Source organism: Zingiber officinale, chromosome 8B (assembly GCF_018446385.1).
Source record: "Zingiber officinale cultivar Zhangliang chromosome 8B, Zo_v1.1, whole genome shotgun sequence".
Lineage (NCBI taxonomy): Eukaryota > Viridiplantae > Streptophyta > Magnoliopsida > Zingiberales > Zingiberaceae > Zingiber > Zingiber officinale.
This window is the reverse complement of record NC_056001.1, coordinates 101,476,117-101,495,573: the sequence shown is the minus strand read 5'-3', so window position 1 is coordinate 101,495,573 and position 19,457 is coordinate 101,476,117. Positions and strand designations below refer to the sequence as shown.

Below are 19,457 nucleotides of genomic sequence, written 5' to 3'. Positions count from 1 at the left end.
TGAATGCACAAATAAAACATGATGTCATGGCATATAATGGGCAACCAAACATGGCAAGATTTAGCATAATTAAAATATACCTAGATTATCTATCTAAGTATCCTTAACCCTTAGCTAATCCTTAAGCATAAACCCTAGATTGCCCAATTTCCTTAAGAAAATGCCAGAACCCAACTTGACATTTCTTTAATCTCTTGAATTAATTATGCCAATTAAAAATTTAAAACATTCCTCAAATGTTGGCATATTTCATTTTTCCATAAGAGTAATCACTTTAAATTAAGGCTTAGATTTTCCTTAAATTCCCAAGACAATACCAAAGTCCCTATTTGGTATTTCTTAACACTTGATTTCTTGTGCCATTTAAAGTCATCTCAAATTTCTTCCTTTATAGCACATTTTACTCTTTCCAAGAGTAAATAGACATTTCATTTCATTTTCAAAGGTTAGCAAAAATCTTGAAAATGCTCCTTGAGTGTCAATTTCCTCAAAATTGGGTTAACTACCCTTCTAATCGGGGTTGACACTCTCTAACCCATCTATGGGGTAGAGAAGATGCTCCTAAGAACCCAAAACCTATTGGTGCTCCTTGGATGCTCTAGGTATTCACTAGGAATAACTTCCCTAGATACCTTCCTAGTGACCTTGTTTGGCTTCTTAGAGACCTTGGTCACCTTTTCTAGGTCAACTCTAGGGATTGCTTCCCTTGTAACCTTCTTTGTGACTTTCTTAGACTTCTTAGAAGTCTTAGTCACATTTGTTGCAAAAATACTCTTAGGGATAACTTCCCTTGTATTTTTGGCTTGACCACTAGACCTAGGGTTGGTTCCATAACTATATGGAACCCTATGATAAGAGATTACATCCTTCTTAGCCTTTGGTTTGTATCCCAAACCTCTATGGCCATTTGATGGCTTTGATTTTCCTAGCCTTAGGTATTGCTCATTTTGCCCTTGTAGAATATTTTCCATCCTTTTTAGGGTCTTTTCCATTTTATCAAGTCTTGACCTCAAGACTTGATTTTCTATCATTAAATCCTTAGGTTTTGGTCCATGAGCATTTTTGTTCTTGGGCATGTATCTATTATCCTTAGTGTTCCTGCCCAAGTGTCTATCTACCTTCCTAACCTTAAGTTGGGTAGTTTTGGCATGTAGGGCCACATGCTTTTCCTTAAAGCCCTCATGCTTTCTATTTTTATGGTAAATTGTATTAAAATGATAAAAATTAGAACTATCATGCTTTTTACCATAATGGAAAGGGGTAGGCTCAATAAAAGTTACCTTCCTTTTTACCTTAGAGGCTCCCCCTTGACTTGAGCTTCCTCCTTGAGCCTTGACCATCTTCTTCCCCTTAGGGCATTGACTCCGGTAATGCCCCTTTTGATTGCAAGAAAAACACACGATGTGCTCCTTGCTCTTCTTTGTTCCGGGGATGGTCTCCTTGAGCTTCTCCTTGCCTTTTTGTGTCATTTTGCCCTTTTTCTTGGCCAATTTGGGGCACTTGCTCTTGTAGTGCCCATGTTCCCTACATTCAAAGCATATAATGTGATTTTTATTATTAATTGAAATATTTATACCTTTGCTTGTAGGGGTGACATCTTTTCCTTTGGATCCGGAGGTAGAAGCTTCCTCTTGATCCAAACTTGATACTCCTCCATTTGATTTTGCTTGACTTGTGGAGGTGGACGCTTCTTCATCCTCTTCTTCTCTTGACCCGGATGTGGAGGCTTCTCCTTCTTCTTGATCCGGCGTCACCAAGGATAGCTCCCCCTCAATCCTAGAGGTGGAGGCTTCTCCTTCATCTTCATCCTCTTGTACATGAAACAAGGAATATACTACTTCCTTGCTCTTTTGATTGCACTCCTTTGAGGATGAAGCTTCCTCTTGGACTTCTTCTTCGGAAGTTGAGCATCTCTCAACTTCGGAGTCCTCCTCTTGATCTTGATCCATTGAGTCGCCCTCTTTGGATTCCTCTTGATTCGGTACAGTGGAGGGGATCTCATGGATTAATGCCAACTTGCTCCAAAGCTCCTTGGCATCCTTGAATTCTCCAACTTGAGCCAAAATATTGCTTGGCAATAAGTTGACCAAAAGCTTGGTCACTTTATCGTTTGCCTTGCTCCTTTGAATTTGCTCTTGACTCCATTTGCTTTTCTTGAGAGGCTTGCCCTTGGAGTTTGTTGGAGCTTCAAATCCTTCCATGAGAGCAAACCATTGCTCTATCTCCATCATCAAGAAATTTTCGATTCTTGATCTCCAAGAATCGAAGCTTGTGGATGTGTATGGTGGAGCTACCCTTGTGTCAAATCCAAGTCCATCTTAGAATTGCATCTTGAAGTTGAGCCTTTTGATTTCTTTGACATTGATGAGTTTGCTCCAACTTCTTCGCCCTCTAGCTTTGCTTGTTTTGTTTGCCCCTTCCGGCGATGATTCCGGTGAAGAGTAGCCTCGCTCTGATACCACTTGTTATGACCAAAAGTAGCTAGAGGGGGGGGGGGTGAATAGCTCGTCGCGTGCCCGGTGTTCGGCGTTGCTTGTTTCTTCGAAGATGTGCAGCGGAAAATACAGAAACAAATCACACAACGCTAACACGGTTGGTTTACTTGGTATCCACCTCACAAGAGGTGACTAGTCCAAGGATCCACACCAACACACACACCCTCCACTAATGAAACTCTCCTTTATGGTAACTACCAAGGGCGGAGAAGCCCTACAAGACTCAAGACAAGAAGAAGAAAGGGTAGTAAAGAAATACAGGCTTACAAGCTTACAATGAGTGCACAAACCCTAACCCTAGTTTCTTCTTCTTGCTTTGATCCGCCTCTTGACTTGGAAGAGCCTCCAAGAACCTTCAAGAACTGGCGATCTCGAGCTTGAGAAGAGCTGTGGAGGAGCTGGTGAAGATCTGAAGTGAATCGGTGAAGAAATGCCGAAGACAACGCCCGCCTGTGGCTCAAATACGACTCAACGGTCGGATCCCAATCGATTCGATTATTCCCAATCGATCGGGGAGGCTTTGGATCGATCCACGGATCGATCCAGAGCGCCTCTGTGCTCTGGAAAAATGCCTGGATCGATCAGCCGATCGATCCAGCGCTTATCGTGCGAAGCAGCAGCGTCCCAATCGATCCATTGATCGATTGGGACCTCTGGATCGATCCACTGATCGATCCAGAAGCTTTCTGTTCGCTGGGAAAGGTCTGGATCGATCCATTGATCGATCCAGAGCCTGGATCGATCCATTGATCGATCCAAAGCCTGGATCGATCCACTGATCGATCCAGTACTTGGTTTTTGCCCAAAACCAAGTCCCAAACCTCCCAAACCAACATCCGGTCAACCTTAACCTGTTGGTATGTCATGCCTAGCATCTAGTCACTCCCTTGACCTGCTAGGACTCCCTCACCAAGTGTCCGGTCAATCCCTTTGACCCACTTGGACTTTTCTTTCATGCCAAGTATCCGGTCACTCTCTTGACCTACTTGGACTTTTACCTAGCTTCACTCACTAGGGTTTTCAATCTGCCTAGCTTCACTCACTAGGTCTTTCACCTGGCTTCACTCACCAGGATTTTCCTTCTGCCTGGCTTCACTCACCAGGACTTCCATACTGCCTAGCTTCACTCACTAGGACTTTCACCTGGCTTCACTCACCAGGATTTCCATCTGCCTAGCTTCACTCACTAGGGCTTTCACCTGGCTTCACTCACCAGGATTTCCATCTGCCTAGCTTCACTCACTAGGGCTTTCACCTGGCTTCACTCACCAGGGTTTCCTTCCAGTCAGGTATTCCTACTTGACTCTTCTTCTTTCACACTGATCAGTCCCTGATCAGAATCTCCCCATATGAACAACTGCACCTGCATTGTCCATGTGTCTACATGTATTGTCAAACATCGAAACTATGACCAAGACTCAAGCTTGGTCAAACTAACCAGTCAACCTTGACCTAAGGGATATTGCACCAACACGTGGGATGACTCCTCGGACGAATCGGAGGTAGAAGAGCAGAAACACCAGAGCCACCTCGCGCTGATGGCCCGCGAAGCTGAAACGGAAGACGAGTCAGGAGATGAATCGGAAGACGGGTCGGAACCCGAATCAAGCCACGAGTCCGTACTCGTTTCCGAAGGCCTGGATGAGGTATATTTTAATTTAAACAAAAAATTCTTTAAAATTATTTCTTGCTTAAATAGTAAGTTAATTAAAATAGAAAATAAAAATAAATCACTCCTTGAGGAAAATCAAGACCTCAAAGAACAAATAAAAAATTCAAATCCAACTCAAGATCTAATACTTGAAGAGAATTCATCATTAAAATCAGAAATTAATAACTTAAAAGAAATACTAGAAAAATTCACTACAAGATCAAAAAATCTAGACTTAATCCTGAACAATCAAAAAGCATGTTATAATAAAACCGGACTTGGATACCAGTCGAACTCAAATAAAACCTTTAAGTCATTAATAACCCAATACAAATCAACTAATCAAGCTTGAGTTTCGAAAGCGTGTTTGACCACGCAAGTAGGAATGAATCAATATTACATACCTAAAGAAAAAATATATTATATAAACTCGAATAAACCAAATCAAAAACCAAAATACAAGTAAAGAAATAAAAAACTCAACAAAATATAAATTATCACCAAGTTAATTATAATTATAAAAGAAATCGATACAAACCTAAAGCGAAAATTTAAATTAAAGGCCAATAATTCAGGGGGAGACTCCAGAATAGCTGACACCTCCAAAACTAACTTACCCGACAGGGTAACCTAAACAAACTAACCCGGCAGGGTAATTAGGATTAGTTAAAAAGAGACCAAGTTTAACTTGAATCATGGTACAGGTGAAGTTTTTGGATGATAGTACGTTAGGGAAGCTTGGGCATCGCATGTCTAGAAAGATATGATTTCGATCTGGTGCATTTGGCCAAGTGGAACTGACCGAAGCTACCCTTAAATGGATTCTAACTAGTTAGACCAAGATTTAGTACTAAGCTCCGTGGATAGAACTATTCGGAAAACCTCGAAAGGTTGGTTACTTTTAATGACGTCCATGTGACTCACCAAGCTTAGAAGTTTATCCGAAGAATGCCTATTTGAAGAGACCAAAGCTAAACCTGAATCTAACACAAGTTAAACCAAACTCCATAATTAAAATTCAACCCATCTCACAAAATTATAGGATTCCCTGATTGAAAACTTAAATCGGGTGAGATAACTAAGGATCAAAATTAAATTTCGAATTAAAATTAAATTTCAAATTTCAAATGAATTAAAATTAAATTTCGAATTTCAAATTTAAATTAAATTTCGAATTAAAACTAAACTTCTTTTAAATTTACTTTAACTTTAAAAATTATTTTAACTTTAAAAATTATTTTAAAAAATTACTTTGGTTTAAAAAAAAAAATTTTAACTTTAAAACTTTAAAAATTATATTAACTTTAACTTTAAAAATTACTTTAAAAATTACTTTAAAAATTATTTTAACTTTAAAAATTATTTTAACTTTAAAAATTATTTTTTTAAAAAAAATTATTTTTACTTTAAAAATTATTTTAACTTTAACTTTAAAAATTACTTTAAAAATTATTTTAGCTTTAAAAATTATTTTAACTTTAAAAATTATTTTAAAAAATTAAATTAACTTTAAAAATTATTTTAAAATTAAGTTAAAAATTATTTCAAAAATTATTTTAAAAATTATTTTAACTTTAACTTTAAAAATTACTTTAAAAATTATTTTAACTTTAAAAATTATTTTAAAAAATTATTTTAACTTTAAAAATTATTTTTATTTTAAAAATTATTTTAACTTTAACTTTAAAAATTACTTTAAAAATTATTTTAACTTTAAAAATTATTTTAACTTTAACTTTAAAAATTACTTTAAAAATTATTTTAACTTTAAAAATTATTTTAACTTTAAGAAATTATTTTAAAAAAATTAAATTAACTTTAAAAACTATTTTAAAGATTATTTTTAATTAACTTTAAAAATTATTTTAACTTTAAACTTTCAAATTAACTTTAAAAACTATTTTAAAATTATTAAATTTAATCGATATTAACTTTAAATTAAATTTCAAATTAAATTATAATTAATTAAAATTAAAATGGTGTTTTAAGATTGAATCAAGTTAATTAAAATTCGAATTAAGTCAATTAAATTAGTTAAGTTAAATCTTGAATTAATCAAACTTCAATTTAAAAAAAAAAAAAAAATCGGGGTGGGCGCCCCTGGTATTCCCTTCCGGGGCGCCCCGGAAGAGATCCGGGCGCCCCGCCCAAAATCAACCCCGGGCGCTCGGAATGGCTCTGGGCGCCCGGAGCTCCCTATAAATAGGGGGCAGCAGGCGCCCCCAACAATTACCCCACAACCTTTCACTCTTACCAAGGTTCTATCTGAACCTCAGTGTGAGAGTGCTCTAAAATTAAATTTTCTAGCGGTGAAGACGCTGCTGCGACTCAACCGAGGTCATCAGTTCTATATTTTACGATGGCTCATCGGTAAATTTTTTTTCTTAGAATTCTTTTAAATTTGTCTTGATATTTTCATTTAGAATATCTCTTTTATATACAGTAGGAAACGAAAGAATACTGGTGCTGGGCCCTCTAACGCTAGTACTGACCCTAGGTTTCCCACAGATGAACTTAGAGTCAAGTTTGAGTCAACCATTTATATGGTCATTAGGACTAAATGTATAGATAGATCGTTCTTTCTAGTTTCTTGTGCTCCCGTTATGGAGGTTATAAACCACTATAACTTACGGAACCTTGTTGAATGTACTAGTCCGGTAAACATAAGTCTGTGTGCTGAATTTTGTAACAACCTAGTGAAAGTCGACGACCTTACCTATACTACTAGAGCAGTGGGTACCGATATCACGCTATCCCCTACGACGATCCTGGAGTTTTTAGGGTTACGTCCATCCACTTGTTCCTTTTTGTGCTATCCTCCTGGGGATCTACCATTCGGAGATCCCTACTCACATATCACTCTTGATACGATTTATTCGTATTTTTTTGGGGGAGAGCGAGATCCCACTGTGACCCAGTTTAGGTCGGTAGAACTTCGAGTCCAGGACTACGCTCTTTATAGGGTCTTAGTCTTCTGCATTTTACCACTGACTACACGGGACATCGCTGTGATGCGCCCATTCCATTCATTTTTACTCTATGCCCTGAGTCATAGGTTAGATATTGACATCAACCTACATATCTTCTCCACTATTATCTACTCTGCTGGATACGTGACTAATAGTCGAGTCCACATGCCTTTCTGTCACATTCTGACAGCATATATGTCCTCATTGGACATTGATGTCACTAGAGGAGACATTCGCTATATGACTGAGTTTGACGTCATAGCAGCTAGGGACTTCTCTCTAGCTAGTATCCACATAGATGAGGGTGACGGTACTATGTCTTGGCGGAGGGGGGCACGTCACCAGCACGATCCAGACGCACAGGGGGAGGTCGAGTAGGATGAGTTCATGCTTGCACTGTTTCCGGAGGAGGCCGTTCCACCTCCACCACCAGCTCGAGCACCACGTCACGCACCACGCACTCTAGCTGACCGCATGATCGGACTAGAGAGAGCCATGGCGAGTCTCCAGCAGGAGAACTCTGACTTTCAGCGTGACATGCGGCGAGAGGTCTCCGAGTTACGAGTTGACGGGCAGACCCGACACACTGAGCTGATGACACTACTTCACTCCTTGGGATCTGGACCACCCCCTTCCTCATCTCAGTAGCTCTAGTTATGACACTTCAGTTATCTACATCACTTGTAAAATACTTTTTGATCTATCTAGTGCTCTTTCTGATATGGATTGATTATATTCGATCTTAATAGACTAGGAGTTTCAAATTTTAAAAAAAATTATTTTTCAAAAATGGTTATTCTAAAATTATAGGTTAAAACATATTTCATTTTCAAAACTTTCCTATTTTTAGATTTTTAAATATATTTTCAGCCTTAGACTAGTTCAAAATCCTTAGAAAGCATGTACCCATAGGACTAATTTTGAGCATCTCACCAAAACTCCAGGCTTACTTTGCTTGTGATTGACGAACATAGAAAGGGGTGAGATGTATAGGCCACTTGCCTAAGACTTAAGATGCTTATTTCAGTGCATCGATATAAGTCTGGGCCTTAAATACAAAATATACATTAATCAAGTTAAGGTTGAACTTAACTTGACTAACCAAGTGAAAGCTGCTATCTTCTGATAAGTCAGTCAGTAACAAACTGGTTAGACATTTGGGTTAATGTCAAGTTCAGGAGGAGAAATAAAACTACTTCAGTATTTCAAATTGACTTGTTAAACTTATCTTTGAAAATCAAAGTCTAAACTCAACTTGGTTAAAAAATGTGCAATTTTTTTATTATTTTTGAAAATTTGATTCTGAAAAAGAATTTTACAAAATTGTTTTGAAAACTCCTTTATTTTTTAAAAAAATATTCTACTTTGAATATTTTTTCTTTTATGTTAGTGATTGAAAAATGTTCTCTTAAATATTTCTTAAACTTATTTTTGAAAACTAACTCTTATAAAACTAAGTTGTTTTGGGTTTTACTTTTTGTTAAAAAATTGATTTTGAAAATTATATCTAACTTAGTTTTGAAAATTGAATTTTTTCTCTTAATTTTGATAATTTGATTTGAAAGTTTAAAATTTTACAAAAATTAGTTTTAAAAATTGCTTTGTTATTGAAAATTGTGGAAATTAGATTTTTCAACTTAAGTTTACAAACTAAGCTTCTCAAAATCATTTTCCTTAATTTTGAAAATTGAATCTTTTACAAACTTAGTGTTGAAAAATAAATTTCAATCAGTTTTGAAAAATAGATCTTTCAAACTTAGTTTTGGATTTTTGATTTTGAAAACAAAATAAAAAGCAAAATAGACTTAGTTTTTAAAAGATTTAAGAGCAAAATAATCTATATTTTAAACTCCCCCAGATTAACTTGACATTATTTCTTACTTTGTCTGAAGTCTATGTTTATGTTTACTTAATCCATGCTTATTTTTGATGAATGCCAAAGGGGGAGGGTTAGGTGGTTAAGTTAGCTAAACCAGTTTGAAAATACAAACTAACTTTAAAACCATATAAATGCATGTTGTTTCTTGCATATATTTTCACTAACTTAACCAAGTTGTCATTCCATCAAAAAGGGGGAGATTGTTGGTGCGGTTAGCACTAACGATTTAACCCAGGTTTTGATGAATGACAAATCAGGTTAAGTTAGTTTGTTGTTGTCTGACACTTTGATCGAGTGTGCAGGAGAAGTCCAGACAGGTCGACGGGCTGACCGGATGTCTGGCACGAAGCCCAGCTAGGTCGACAGGATGACCGGATAGCTGGCACGAAGTCCAAGCGGGTCTACGGGCTGACCGGACGCTTAGGCACGAAGTCCAGCTAGGTCGACGGGCTGATCGGATAGCTGGCACGAAGTCCAGACGAGTCGATGGGCTGACCGGACGTCTGGCAGGTAAGTGAGGTAAGTCACTAGAGGGGAGTGACTGCGAGGACGCATTCCCGGGAAGGGAACATTAGGCGTTGATCCGACTTAGATCCATTTCGGATATCTAAGTTGAGATCGTGACTAGATTCCGGTCTCGGAAAGACGGAATCTAAGTCATACTCTTTTTCTATTACTTTGTTGAACTTTAACTGTGCTAACAATCTGTTTTACAGGATATATATTTGCCTCGAACTAACTCTATTTTGCAGGAGAAGGAGTTCCTGGAAATAAGAGGTTCGGGCGCCCGGAAGGGATCGGGGCGCCCGGAGGTCCAGGCGCCCGGAGGTAAGTTTTATCGAAACTCGTGCGTCGCCACGTGGAGCTTGCTGGTTGGACCTGCCACGTCCCACCAGGGCGCCCAGAAGGGATCCGGGGCGCCCCGAGCCTCATATAAAAGAAGGGTCAGAGGGGAGCTTCAGAACAACAACGAAAAGAAGGTCTTCTACTGCTTGCTCTACTGCTCTGCACTCCAGCGACGCTAACAAAGATCCGACAATACGCTCCTTTCCTTTTCTTTAATTCTTGTCGGTATTTTCTTTATTTTGCTAGCATTCATGTACTTTAAATTGTAATCATTTTCGAACTGCTAGTGATTGCCCAACGAAAGTACTCACGGAGTACGGGCCTTCGAGTAGGAGTCGTCACATGCTCCGAACGAAGTAAAAACACCGTGTTCAGTTTGTCTAAGTTTTTTTATTATTCCGCTGCGCTTAACTCTTATTAACGTTTTTTTTCGAATCGATATTCACCCCCCCTCTATCGAACTCTCACGATCCAACACACACACACACACACACACACACATATATATATATATATATATAAAATAGACTAATTAATTCTACACGTATTATTCCACATTAAATAACATAAATTCAGGATTAAAATACCAAATTAGATCAGTGGTAACGCAAAAGAGTAAGTATAGTGATGTTGAAGAGAACGAGGAGAAGAGGAATACCGATCCACAATCATACTACTAGAAGATCTATGCATGAGAAACATATAGAAAATAAATATATAAAATGTCATGGGATGCTGGTCTTTTGAGCTGTCCGTCACGAGTACTTCCCGATTTAACTGATGAAAATTTTTTATAGGATTAGACTGGTCACCTCAAGCCCGGTGTTATCTATAAAATGTGAGAATATGATGAAAATTCCATTTGAGATAATTGCATGAATTTAAACTAGATCAAATGAGCCACATGATTTAGGAATCATTTATGATGTACATATTTGATAATATTTAAATTTGAAGGAGAACAAAGGAGTATGTGGTAAATGATAGAGTGCTTTTCTCAAATAATAATTAGAGTTCAAAACTCACACAACCTATGTACACCATGTTTCAACAACTAGTGATGCTCGACATCAAGGGCGTAGCCAGGGCTGGGCTTTGCTGGGCTCTAGCCCAGTGCAGCCTAGCAATGCCCAGTAAATTTTAAGCCTCACCCAACAAGCAGCCCAATGATTTTAAGTGTTAACCTTGCTATGTTGGGCTGGACTTTACTGGGCTCAGCATTTTTAGCCCAGGGCAGTTGTTCAACCTAGCTACGCCATTGCTCGACATCATGTCAAGAGCTACCTTATTTTCTAAATTTGCCAAAATGTGAACTTGGATCATCCACGTCAGAATTAGTCAGTATATAAAAACATTAGTAAGATTAGATAATGTCAAACATGGGGCGATTGATCTAGTTTGATCCTACGAAAATTTTCTATCGACCGCTATAATAAATTGGAAAGCGCTCATGATGGACGGTCTAGAAGACTAATATCCCTTATTACACATCACATTTAGAGGAAGAATTAGGTGGTTTATAAACTAGTATAAAAGATTGAAATGAGTTCTAATGCAATGATAGCATTATTTAGATGGTAGAACAATGTTAGATAGATATTTTATTTATAGAGAAAATATCTTCCCTTAATTAGAAACAAGTTGCTCAGATGATAAAAATACCCTTTGAAGATATAATAATTACAATTTAACTCGGGCCCAATGGGTTGAGAACCCTCCGACCCGCGCCCGTTACTTAACGGATCTTCTTTATGTAAAAGGGTTGGGGAAGGAACCAGGGAATAGAATTTCTCTCGTTAAACCCTTCGCTTACGGAGCTGCAGCTTCTCGCCGACTTGCTCGAGAGAACGAAGGGGAGCGATGGTGAGCAAGAGGCAGAAGGAGGCGCGGAAGAGGTTCGCGGAGGCGAATCCACGACCGGAGGATGCCACCACTTCGATCCCCAAGGCGGAGAAGGGGACGAAGAAGAGGAAGGCGGGTGGTGGCTTCTGGAAGAAGAGCGGAACTTCAGCTCTGAGGAAGCACCCACTCAGGGTCCCGGGGATGCGTCCCGGAGAGAGCTGCTATATCTGCAAGTCAACTGGCCACATCGCCAAACTGTGCCCCGAGAAGGCCCTATGGGAAAGGAAGAAGGTCGCCTCTCTTTTTTCCCCGTTGTTTAACCTAACTTCTCATCTTCATTTGTTTTTCCACAATGTTGGGCCGGAAATTATTGAAAAGTCTCTTCTTTTCAAAAGGACTAAGAACCAAACAGTTCATAATTGAAACATGTTTTGGGAGTACAGACATTTAGAGCAGTCACAATAATGAATCATGTTCTTTCCAGATATGTTTGCTTTGCCGACAGCGGGGGCATAGTCTTAAGAATTGCCCAGAGAGTTACGGCACTAATGAGAAGAAAATGTGTTATAATTGTGGAGAAGTTGGGCATTCACTTTCCATGTGTCCACTGCCCATTGAAGATGGTAATTGTCTGTTCATTTCTTTGCTTAATACATGCACTAGTTGTATGCAATCAAATGGCTTAATCAGATTGCTTGCATTTACTTCTTCCGATGTCCAAAAAAATAATAGTGGAAAAACTTGTAGATATGCTGAAGTGACTATGACGTCTAATTTGTAAATTTTCAAATAGAATTGTTCAAGGCTATTATTGCAGCAAGTACCATGGTAAAGATAGTATTGCTTGTGAAATAATATAGGAATTGTTACATGGACAATTTTGCATAAAGAAAATGCTCGTGGAAAGTTGTGGTTCTATTCTTTCAAGTATTTTTTAAAGTCTCTAAATTTCGTAATACTGATCTCATGAAATTTATTTTGCAGTCTGAATATTTTCCCCTAGCTAGTTTGACACTGTTATTTTGGAAACTTAGTTTATACCTGTAACTATTGCTTATGCTGTGGCTTTTTTTTCAATTTAATTCTGTTTTAGGTTGGTAAGTTTAGTTTGTTATTCGTTACTTGTAGTTTCCCCCCTACTGGTAATATTATCGAGGAAATATTTTGTTCCCTAGATATTTTGATTTCATAGAAAAACTGAACCCGATGATTTTGTTGCCTTAGTAGTGCATATTTTGATTTCATACTTTTAATTGAAAATCTTTTGATTGTAGGGGGAACAAAATTTGCAAAATGCTTCATCTGCAAAGAACAAGGGCACTTGAGTAAGAATTGTCCAAAAAATGCACATGGAGTCTATCCAAAGGTACGCGTACTAATACTTCCATGGGACAAGAAAGAAATATACACATCAAGCAATAACTAGATGAACAGCTAGTGGCAATATAATATGCAGGCAATTCATTAGTGTGGTCATTGGAGTCTAAAAAAAGCTTGAAACTATGATTATAAGAGAGTATATTGCTCGACAAAGCTCTTTACATGTAGCAGTTCTAGCTTAGCTTATATTGTCAGTTCATTCATTTAAAAAGGAAAGGGATTTATTTTGCAAAAATTTCACTTTGTTTCTTATACCTCACTACTATTTTTTTACGTAGTCTTTGTATTACCTAGTCTAATGTCCTAGTTTTTAGATAAGTTAGTTAATCTGGAGCTTATAAATACATGGGTTCCTGTCAAAAGACAAGGCTCGTTACATACCCCTTGTTAGTCTTAGACAAAGTCCATTATGTTCAATTTTTCTATGAATTTATTATCTATTGGCACTCTCACTAAATCCTTAAATTGTTGTCTAACAGATACATATTTTATTATCAAATGTATATTTCTAACAATTAAGTCATTTGCTGGGTTCATTGTTGGAGACTTGGAGTCTTATTAGAAACACTGCTTGGTATCTGTTGAAGGACTTTAATCCTATAGTTATTAGATGTTTGTGAGATTAGACAGGACATATCTTTGTGTTATGCATTAGTTCTGAAAGTGTCAATTTAAAATGGGGTTAGGCACACCACACACCAGATGATTCTCTGGGATAATTTGATCATTACCTTGATATAGTAATTGTGTTTTTATGATTCTCATACATCTAGCTACTCTACCACTAAAGTGGCTTTACTCGTGCTTGGTCATGTTGTGACACTTCTTTCTTCTGTTTCATCTCATATTTACTTGAATAACATCGTAGAACTCAAGTTGATTGATGTTGAGTTACCATATGTTAGGGCGGTTCGTGTAAGATTTGTGGTGAAGTGACTCATTTGGCCAAGTACTGCCCAAGCAAAAGATACACAAGTTTGCCCACTTCAACAGGAGAACACAAATTTTGTAAGTTATAGTGACTTATTCGTGTGTGTATATACTTTATTCCTTTAAACTCTTGAGACAACTTTACTATTCCATTAATCTATCTTTATAGAATGTTTTAATAAAACATGACAATTTACAAATGAACTTAATCATCATTCATTTTTATGAGAAGAAATTTAGGGACAAACTACTGAATCATGGAGACTTGTATCATGGTTTCTCCGAGAGATTTGAAATTAGCAATGCATTATGTTATTTCACTGACACGCTGCTTCATTGATGCAAGTGGATGACCCCGACCCCAGCGAAGACCAGCAAAGGTCACACAAAATTCATCAGAGTGGAGACGACCTTGAAGATGATTTTGTGGAAGCAAGCACCTTGCAAAGCAAGAAGAATGGTGACTCCAGCACTAACTTGGCATCTGCCATTGGGATGGAGGATGTCACAAAGAACATACGCGAAAAAACAAAGAAGCAGGGCCCCAAAATAGTAAATTTCCATGGCTGACAATGACACTCATTAGCTGTTGATGGATCTTTCCATGAGTTTTCTGCTGAATACCTTGATGATATGGATCTTTGTTCGCCATTTTCATCTGTGGAAAAAACAAACAATTGTCTCCTTTTTATAGCCATTTCCATCTGTTTAAAAGGAAAACTTAAGAGTGTCTAATGGCTTTAGCGGTGCAGCCACCTCTATGCTCTTAGATTGTTGTCAACTAAGAGGATGTTTTACGGAGTTTCCTCAAGCTATTGTTATGTTTTGTTTGGTTGTAAAAATCTATTTGAAATATGAATTCTTATAGAATCATGAATTTTTATTCAGAATTAGTTACAATAAATAATTATTATTTTTTGTGTTTTAGGAGTAATAAGTTAGGCTAGATAAAACGATTGGAATTAAGTGATAAAGATGAAAAAGATTTTCAGTAACATGCCGATTTTTTCCTTTTCCAGAACCTTGAAGTATTTCTCAATTATAATAAAATATAATGTTCATAATTCCAGTTACTAAGTTAAAAACTTTTTTTTTGCCATGTTAATATGAATTAAAACCTTATGCTAATAGAGCTGTCCAGTTTGTGATGAGTAGGACTATAAATGAATAAAATGTTTGTGAATAAATTTGATGTTTGATTTGATAAGCGTTCGTTTATGTTTGTTCAATATCGATAAGTTAAATGAACAAGCTTGAATATATATATATATATATTTGGCTTGATAATGTTCATGAATAATATTTATAAATATGTATATGAATAATATTTGTGATTAGAATATGACCTTGCATTAGGTAATTTGTAAGTTAATTTATATTTTAAAAATTAACAATTATATTCTAATTTATTAAATAATTTTGACCAATTTTTTTAAATTAAAATTAACTCTTTAAAAACAAGGATAAAATTTCTATTTAAGAATATTTCATAATTTATAATAGTCTTGATGGAATAATTGATTAAAAATCATCTTAAAATTTGATTCGTCATCCAAATTGATTAATTCGGTTTAAAGTATATAAGTATTAATGATGGTCAATTTCAATATATTTATTTCAATTTTTACATGAATTTTTTTATGTATAAATCGATTTATTAATCAATCTATAGCTTAAAAATTATTAATTCTCACCATTATGAGTTTTAAAAATATTTATACATTAAACTAATTCCATTTTTAATCTAATAATAATTTAAAATCAGAGTTTACTAAAAACAAGTAATTATATTATTTTTTATTTATTTGATTTATATAAAAAAATCATTATCAAATATAATAGTCACAGATAATAAAAAAAAAATAAAATGAGTATCATAAGATGCTATATCTCAATTCTATCATCCTTGACACGGTTTAACTTCTAGTATACTAGATATAATAATGGGTCAGATATTCATATTTCATATTCTCTATTCCTATACTCGTTTATGATATTCACTCCATCTAATATTCAACTTTTATTCTCATTCTTATATTCATCGGGTTATCGAATATTTATACCCTACCCAAATATCTTATTATCACTTACAATTTGTCAATTTCAAAGAAGCTATAGACATTTATCAAATTTTTAAGAAATATATAAAATCTAATAGGATATTCGGATCGGATATAGCCTAGGGTAGGATTCCACCAAACCAATCTCCATTTCCAAATTTAAAAATCTTCACACTCCATTACTAAATTATTTAATTCGGTCCAAAAAAATCCTTTATATATCCTCCTCTATTCTAGTCGACTATTAGATCTTCTATTAGATTCCTTATAATCCCTAAAGTATAGGGTGGGTCATCCCACCTCGAGATTTCAAATCTTAAGAATTGCAAGGAATTTATTTCCCACGTTTTAATTACTAGACTATCGAGCTACTGTGTGGGCTGCCAATTTCATTTTCAAATTTATTTAATGAATAAATCAGAGGAAGAACGCGGACGAAAAGCTCATATACGTGCATTATAAATAAAATTGTAAATTTAATAATTTATCTTGACAATTGACATCACTGTTTTTTTTTTTAATTTCTAGGAAAAGCAAGGTAAAAGTAACTTTGATTTTATTTATAAAAGAATATAAAAGTTAAGCTTCATGTTGATTTAATTAATTTAAAATAATATATAAATAATTATATATATAGTTGGATTAACTAAATAATAATAATAATAATAATAATAATAATAATAATAATAATAACATTTAACTATCAACAAACGCTAAATATTATTTTTTAATAAATTATATTAATTATTATCCTGATAATTATTAATTTATTTATTTTGAACACAAATACTCAATTTAAAATTTAAAATTTATAATATTATTTTCAAATAAGTTTATTATTTTTTTCTCCATGAATATTAAATGGTAGAAAAATATTTAATTTATAATATTAAATATATTTTCTCAATTATTTTTTAATGATAGAGACTCCTTCCCAATGTAGCGTGCCCAAAATTTCCAATGTACACTCAACGCAGATGGGATTCTCTGATTCGTAATTTGTGGATCAGAGAATAATCCATTGATTATGATTTGTGAATCATGATGGACCCAATCTATTTAAGTGATGATGTCTATTAAAATGAGCCAATCTATAAAATAGATCATCTTCTGGTCTGTAAATTATAGACCAGAGGATTCGTACTCACACTCAACATTCTATTCCAGACTTCGTCTATTCGGCTTCCAACAAAAAACCTAATCATATTCTTATGTTACTTTCCACTTCTTCGTTCTATATTTATTTTTCTTTTTGTTTGTTGTTTTTATTTTTTATTTTTCTCTTCTCCTCAGTCCTCACAACTCGCTTTCATATTATTCTTCTCCGTCTTCTTGGTCTGCCAAATCATCATCACCAACTAAGATCTTACACTTCCAAACTCATTTTCTAGGTCACACTCAGCGCTACATGCTCTTCACCCTAACCTTCCATTAGTGCTCTACCTTACTCCTTCCATATGCACTTTGCCTTGCTCCACAAAAGGCAAGTAATTTTTATTTTTTTCTCCTTTTTGCCGGGTCACTCCATTATTTTGTTTAATTAAGTTTGATATATTTTGTTAACTCTATATGATATGTTATTAGTTCACTTTCGTTATAATTAATGACAAACTTTTAATATCATTTATTTGGTTTTACTTAATATTTTTATTATCTTCTGTCATCTATGCCATACATAGAGGAGACAAATGTTTCTATTATTAGGAAATCTTGATAAAGAAGTTGAAGAAAGTAAGAATAGTCCATTTGATAAAAAAAAAAAAACAAAAGACTTTAATGGTTTGGCAAGACTTTAGTGAAGCTAGTCTTGCTAATGGCACAAGAAAAGCCAAATGCAACCATTGTAGATAATTATTTTCAAAGAATAAAGATGACACCACAAATACAATTGTTTAGACATCTACAAGGTTGTATGGATTGTTATAACACGAGAGAGAGGGGGGGGGGGTTTAATCATGTGGTTTTAAAAACAAAGTGCGCACAACAAAAAAAAATAGAAACGAAAAAGCAAGAACTCAATCGGTTACTTGGTCTGGAGCATTCAACGACTCCTACTTCAAGACTCATAATTTCATGGATCGTATCGAAGGGTAATTCACTATAATCCTCTTCCAGAACCGTCGAAAGAGAACAACGAGTACAATAGTAAAGATAGAATAAGTGTAACAAGCTACATTTTCCTTTTAAGCAATAATTAAGTACACAAACAAAACTTTGTTACCCAACACTTGTAAATTGTCAAATTGAGCTCAGTGTTGGAAAACTTCTTAGCAGTAGTCGCAAGTAGCAGTGTCGAAGCAAAGTATCAGTATGAAGTCGGAGCAGTCAGAATCTTGAACGAATACGTAGAAGTTTGTAGAAGAGATGTACTTGAGTTGTTTTTAAGCTTTGGGTGAAACCTCCTTTTATTGAGTGTTGAATTAAGGTGCCTTCCATAGCAATGGGGGTGCCTTCAACCCGCCAACTCTTATCCCAAATAGCCCACCTCTTATTGTCGACGAAGTCCTTTTTTATCTGACTGAAGGCACCTTCCAAGCTCTTGAAGGCGCCTTCCATTGCCTAACTCAAGGCACTTTTCTTCGCATGGAAGGAGTCTCGAGTACTATTCACCCTGAGATATTTTGTACTCCTTTTGCCCTAGAAAATGTGTTAGTCTAACACAAAATATCTAACCCGTAAAACAAAGTTATCACAATAAAAATATGATCAAATTATAACTTAAATCTTATTTTACCAAGACCAGTATTTCATCATGATTTCAACTTAAATTTCCCAAATGGCTCTAAGCTGGACCGCGCCTAAAGTCCCACCGGGACTCGTCCTTACTGAATCTCTCTCCTCTAGTGACTTACCTCACTTATCAATCTAGTTACATGCATATAAGTATACCAAAGTATGAGATATTTAAACACACAAGTATATACATTTTTCAAAGTAAGCATAACAACTTGTAGGTTTATTGGAGGGAGTAAATAATTTCAAGAAAGTTTTGCAAAGTATTTCCAAATAATTTTCAAAAAATATTTTTCAAAATACCTTTTAAGACAAGTTTGTCAAAACAATTTATATAATAGTTTTCAAAATATTTTACATAATGAATTAGCAAAATATTTTTAAAGAAATTACCAAAGAAGGTTTTTAAAGTAATTAAGGAAAATTTGAAAATACTTTTTATTTCATTTTTCAAAATTGACATTTGAAAAAGTATAAGAGTATTTTTTCAAAGTAAGTATAAGAGTAAGTTTCAAAATATTTTTTAAAAAGATTAAGTAAAAAAAGTTTTGGAAATATTTTCAGAATATTTTTTAAAAAAAAGTTTGAAAAGGTTTTTCAAAGTATTTTAATCCTTCTTCACCCTTAAGTTAACACTCCCCCTTAACTTGATATTTATGGTTATCAAGGGGC

General features: G+C 35.2%; 1 protein-coding gene across 1 annotated transcript; it reads left to right on the top strand.

Moving 5' to 3' along the window:
* Positions 1–11,609: 11,609 nt before the first annotated feature.
* LOC122017383 (cellular nucleic acid-binding protein homolog) lies at positions 11,610–14,879 on the top strand. The gene is made up of 5 exons (XM_042574984.1): positions 11,610–11,973; positions 12,167–12,305; positions 12,957–13,048; positions 13,968–14,070; positions 14,339–14,879. Exons 1-5 carry the CDS (start codon positions 11,701–11,703, stop codon positions 14,560–14,562), a joined length of 831 nt encoding a protein of 276 aa, XP_042430918.1. The 5' UTR covers positions 11,610–11,700; the 3' UTR covers positions 14,563–14,879.
* Positions 14,880–19,457: the final 4,578 nt, after the last annotated feature.

Excerpts from the sequence above, each read along its gene's own strand:
- LOC122017383 (XM_042574984.1), top strand. The coding sequence starts at position 11,701 with ATGGTGAGCAAGAGGCAGAAGGAGGCGCGGAAGAGGTTCGCGGAGGCG. Across the intron at positions 11,974-12,166 it reads CCCTATGGGAAAGGAAGAAG|ATATGTTTGCTTTGCCGACA; the intron begins GTCGCCTCTCTT and ends TGTTCTTTCCAG. Across the intron at positions 12,306-12,956 it reads TCCACTGCCCATTGAAGATG|GGGGAACAAAATTTGCAAAA; the intron begins GTAATTGTCTGT and ends TTTTGATTGTAG.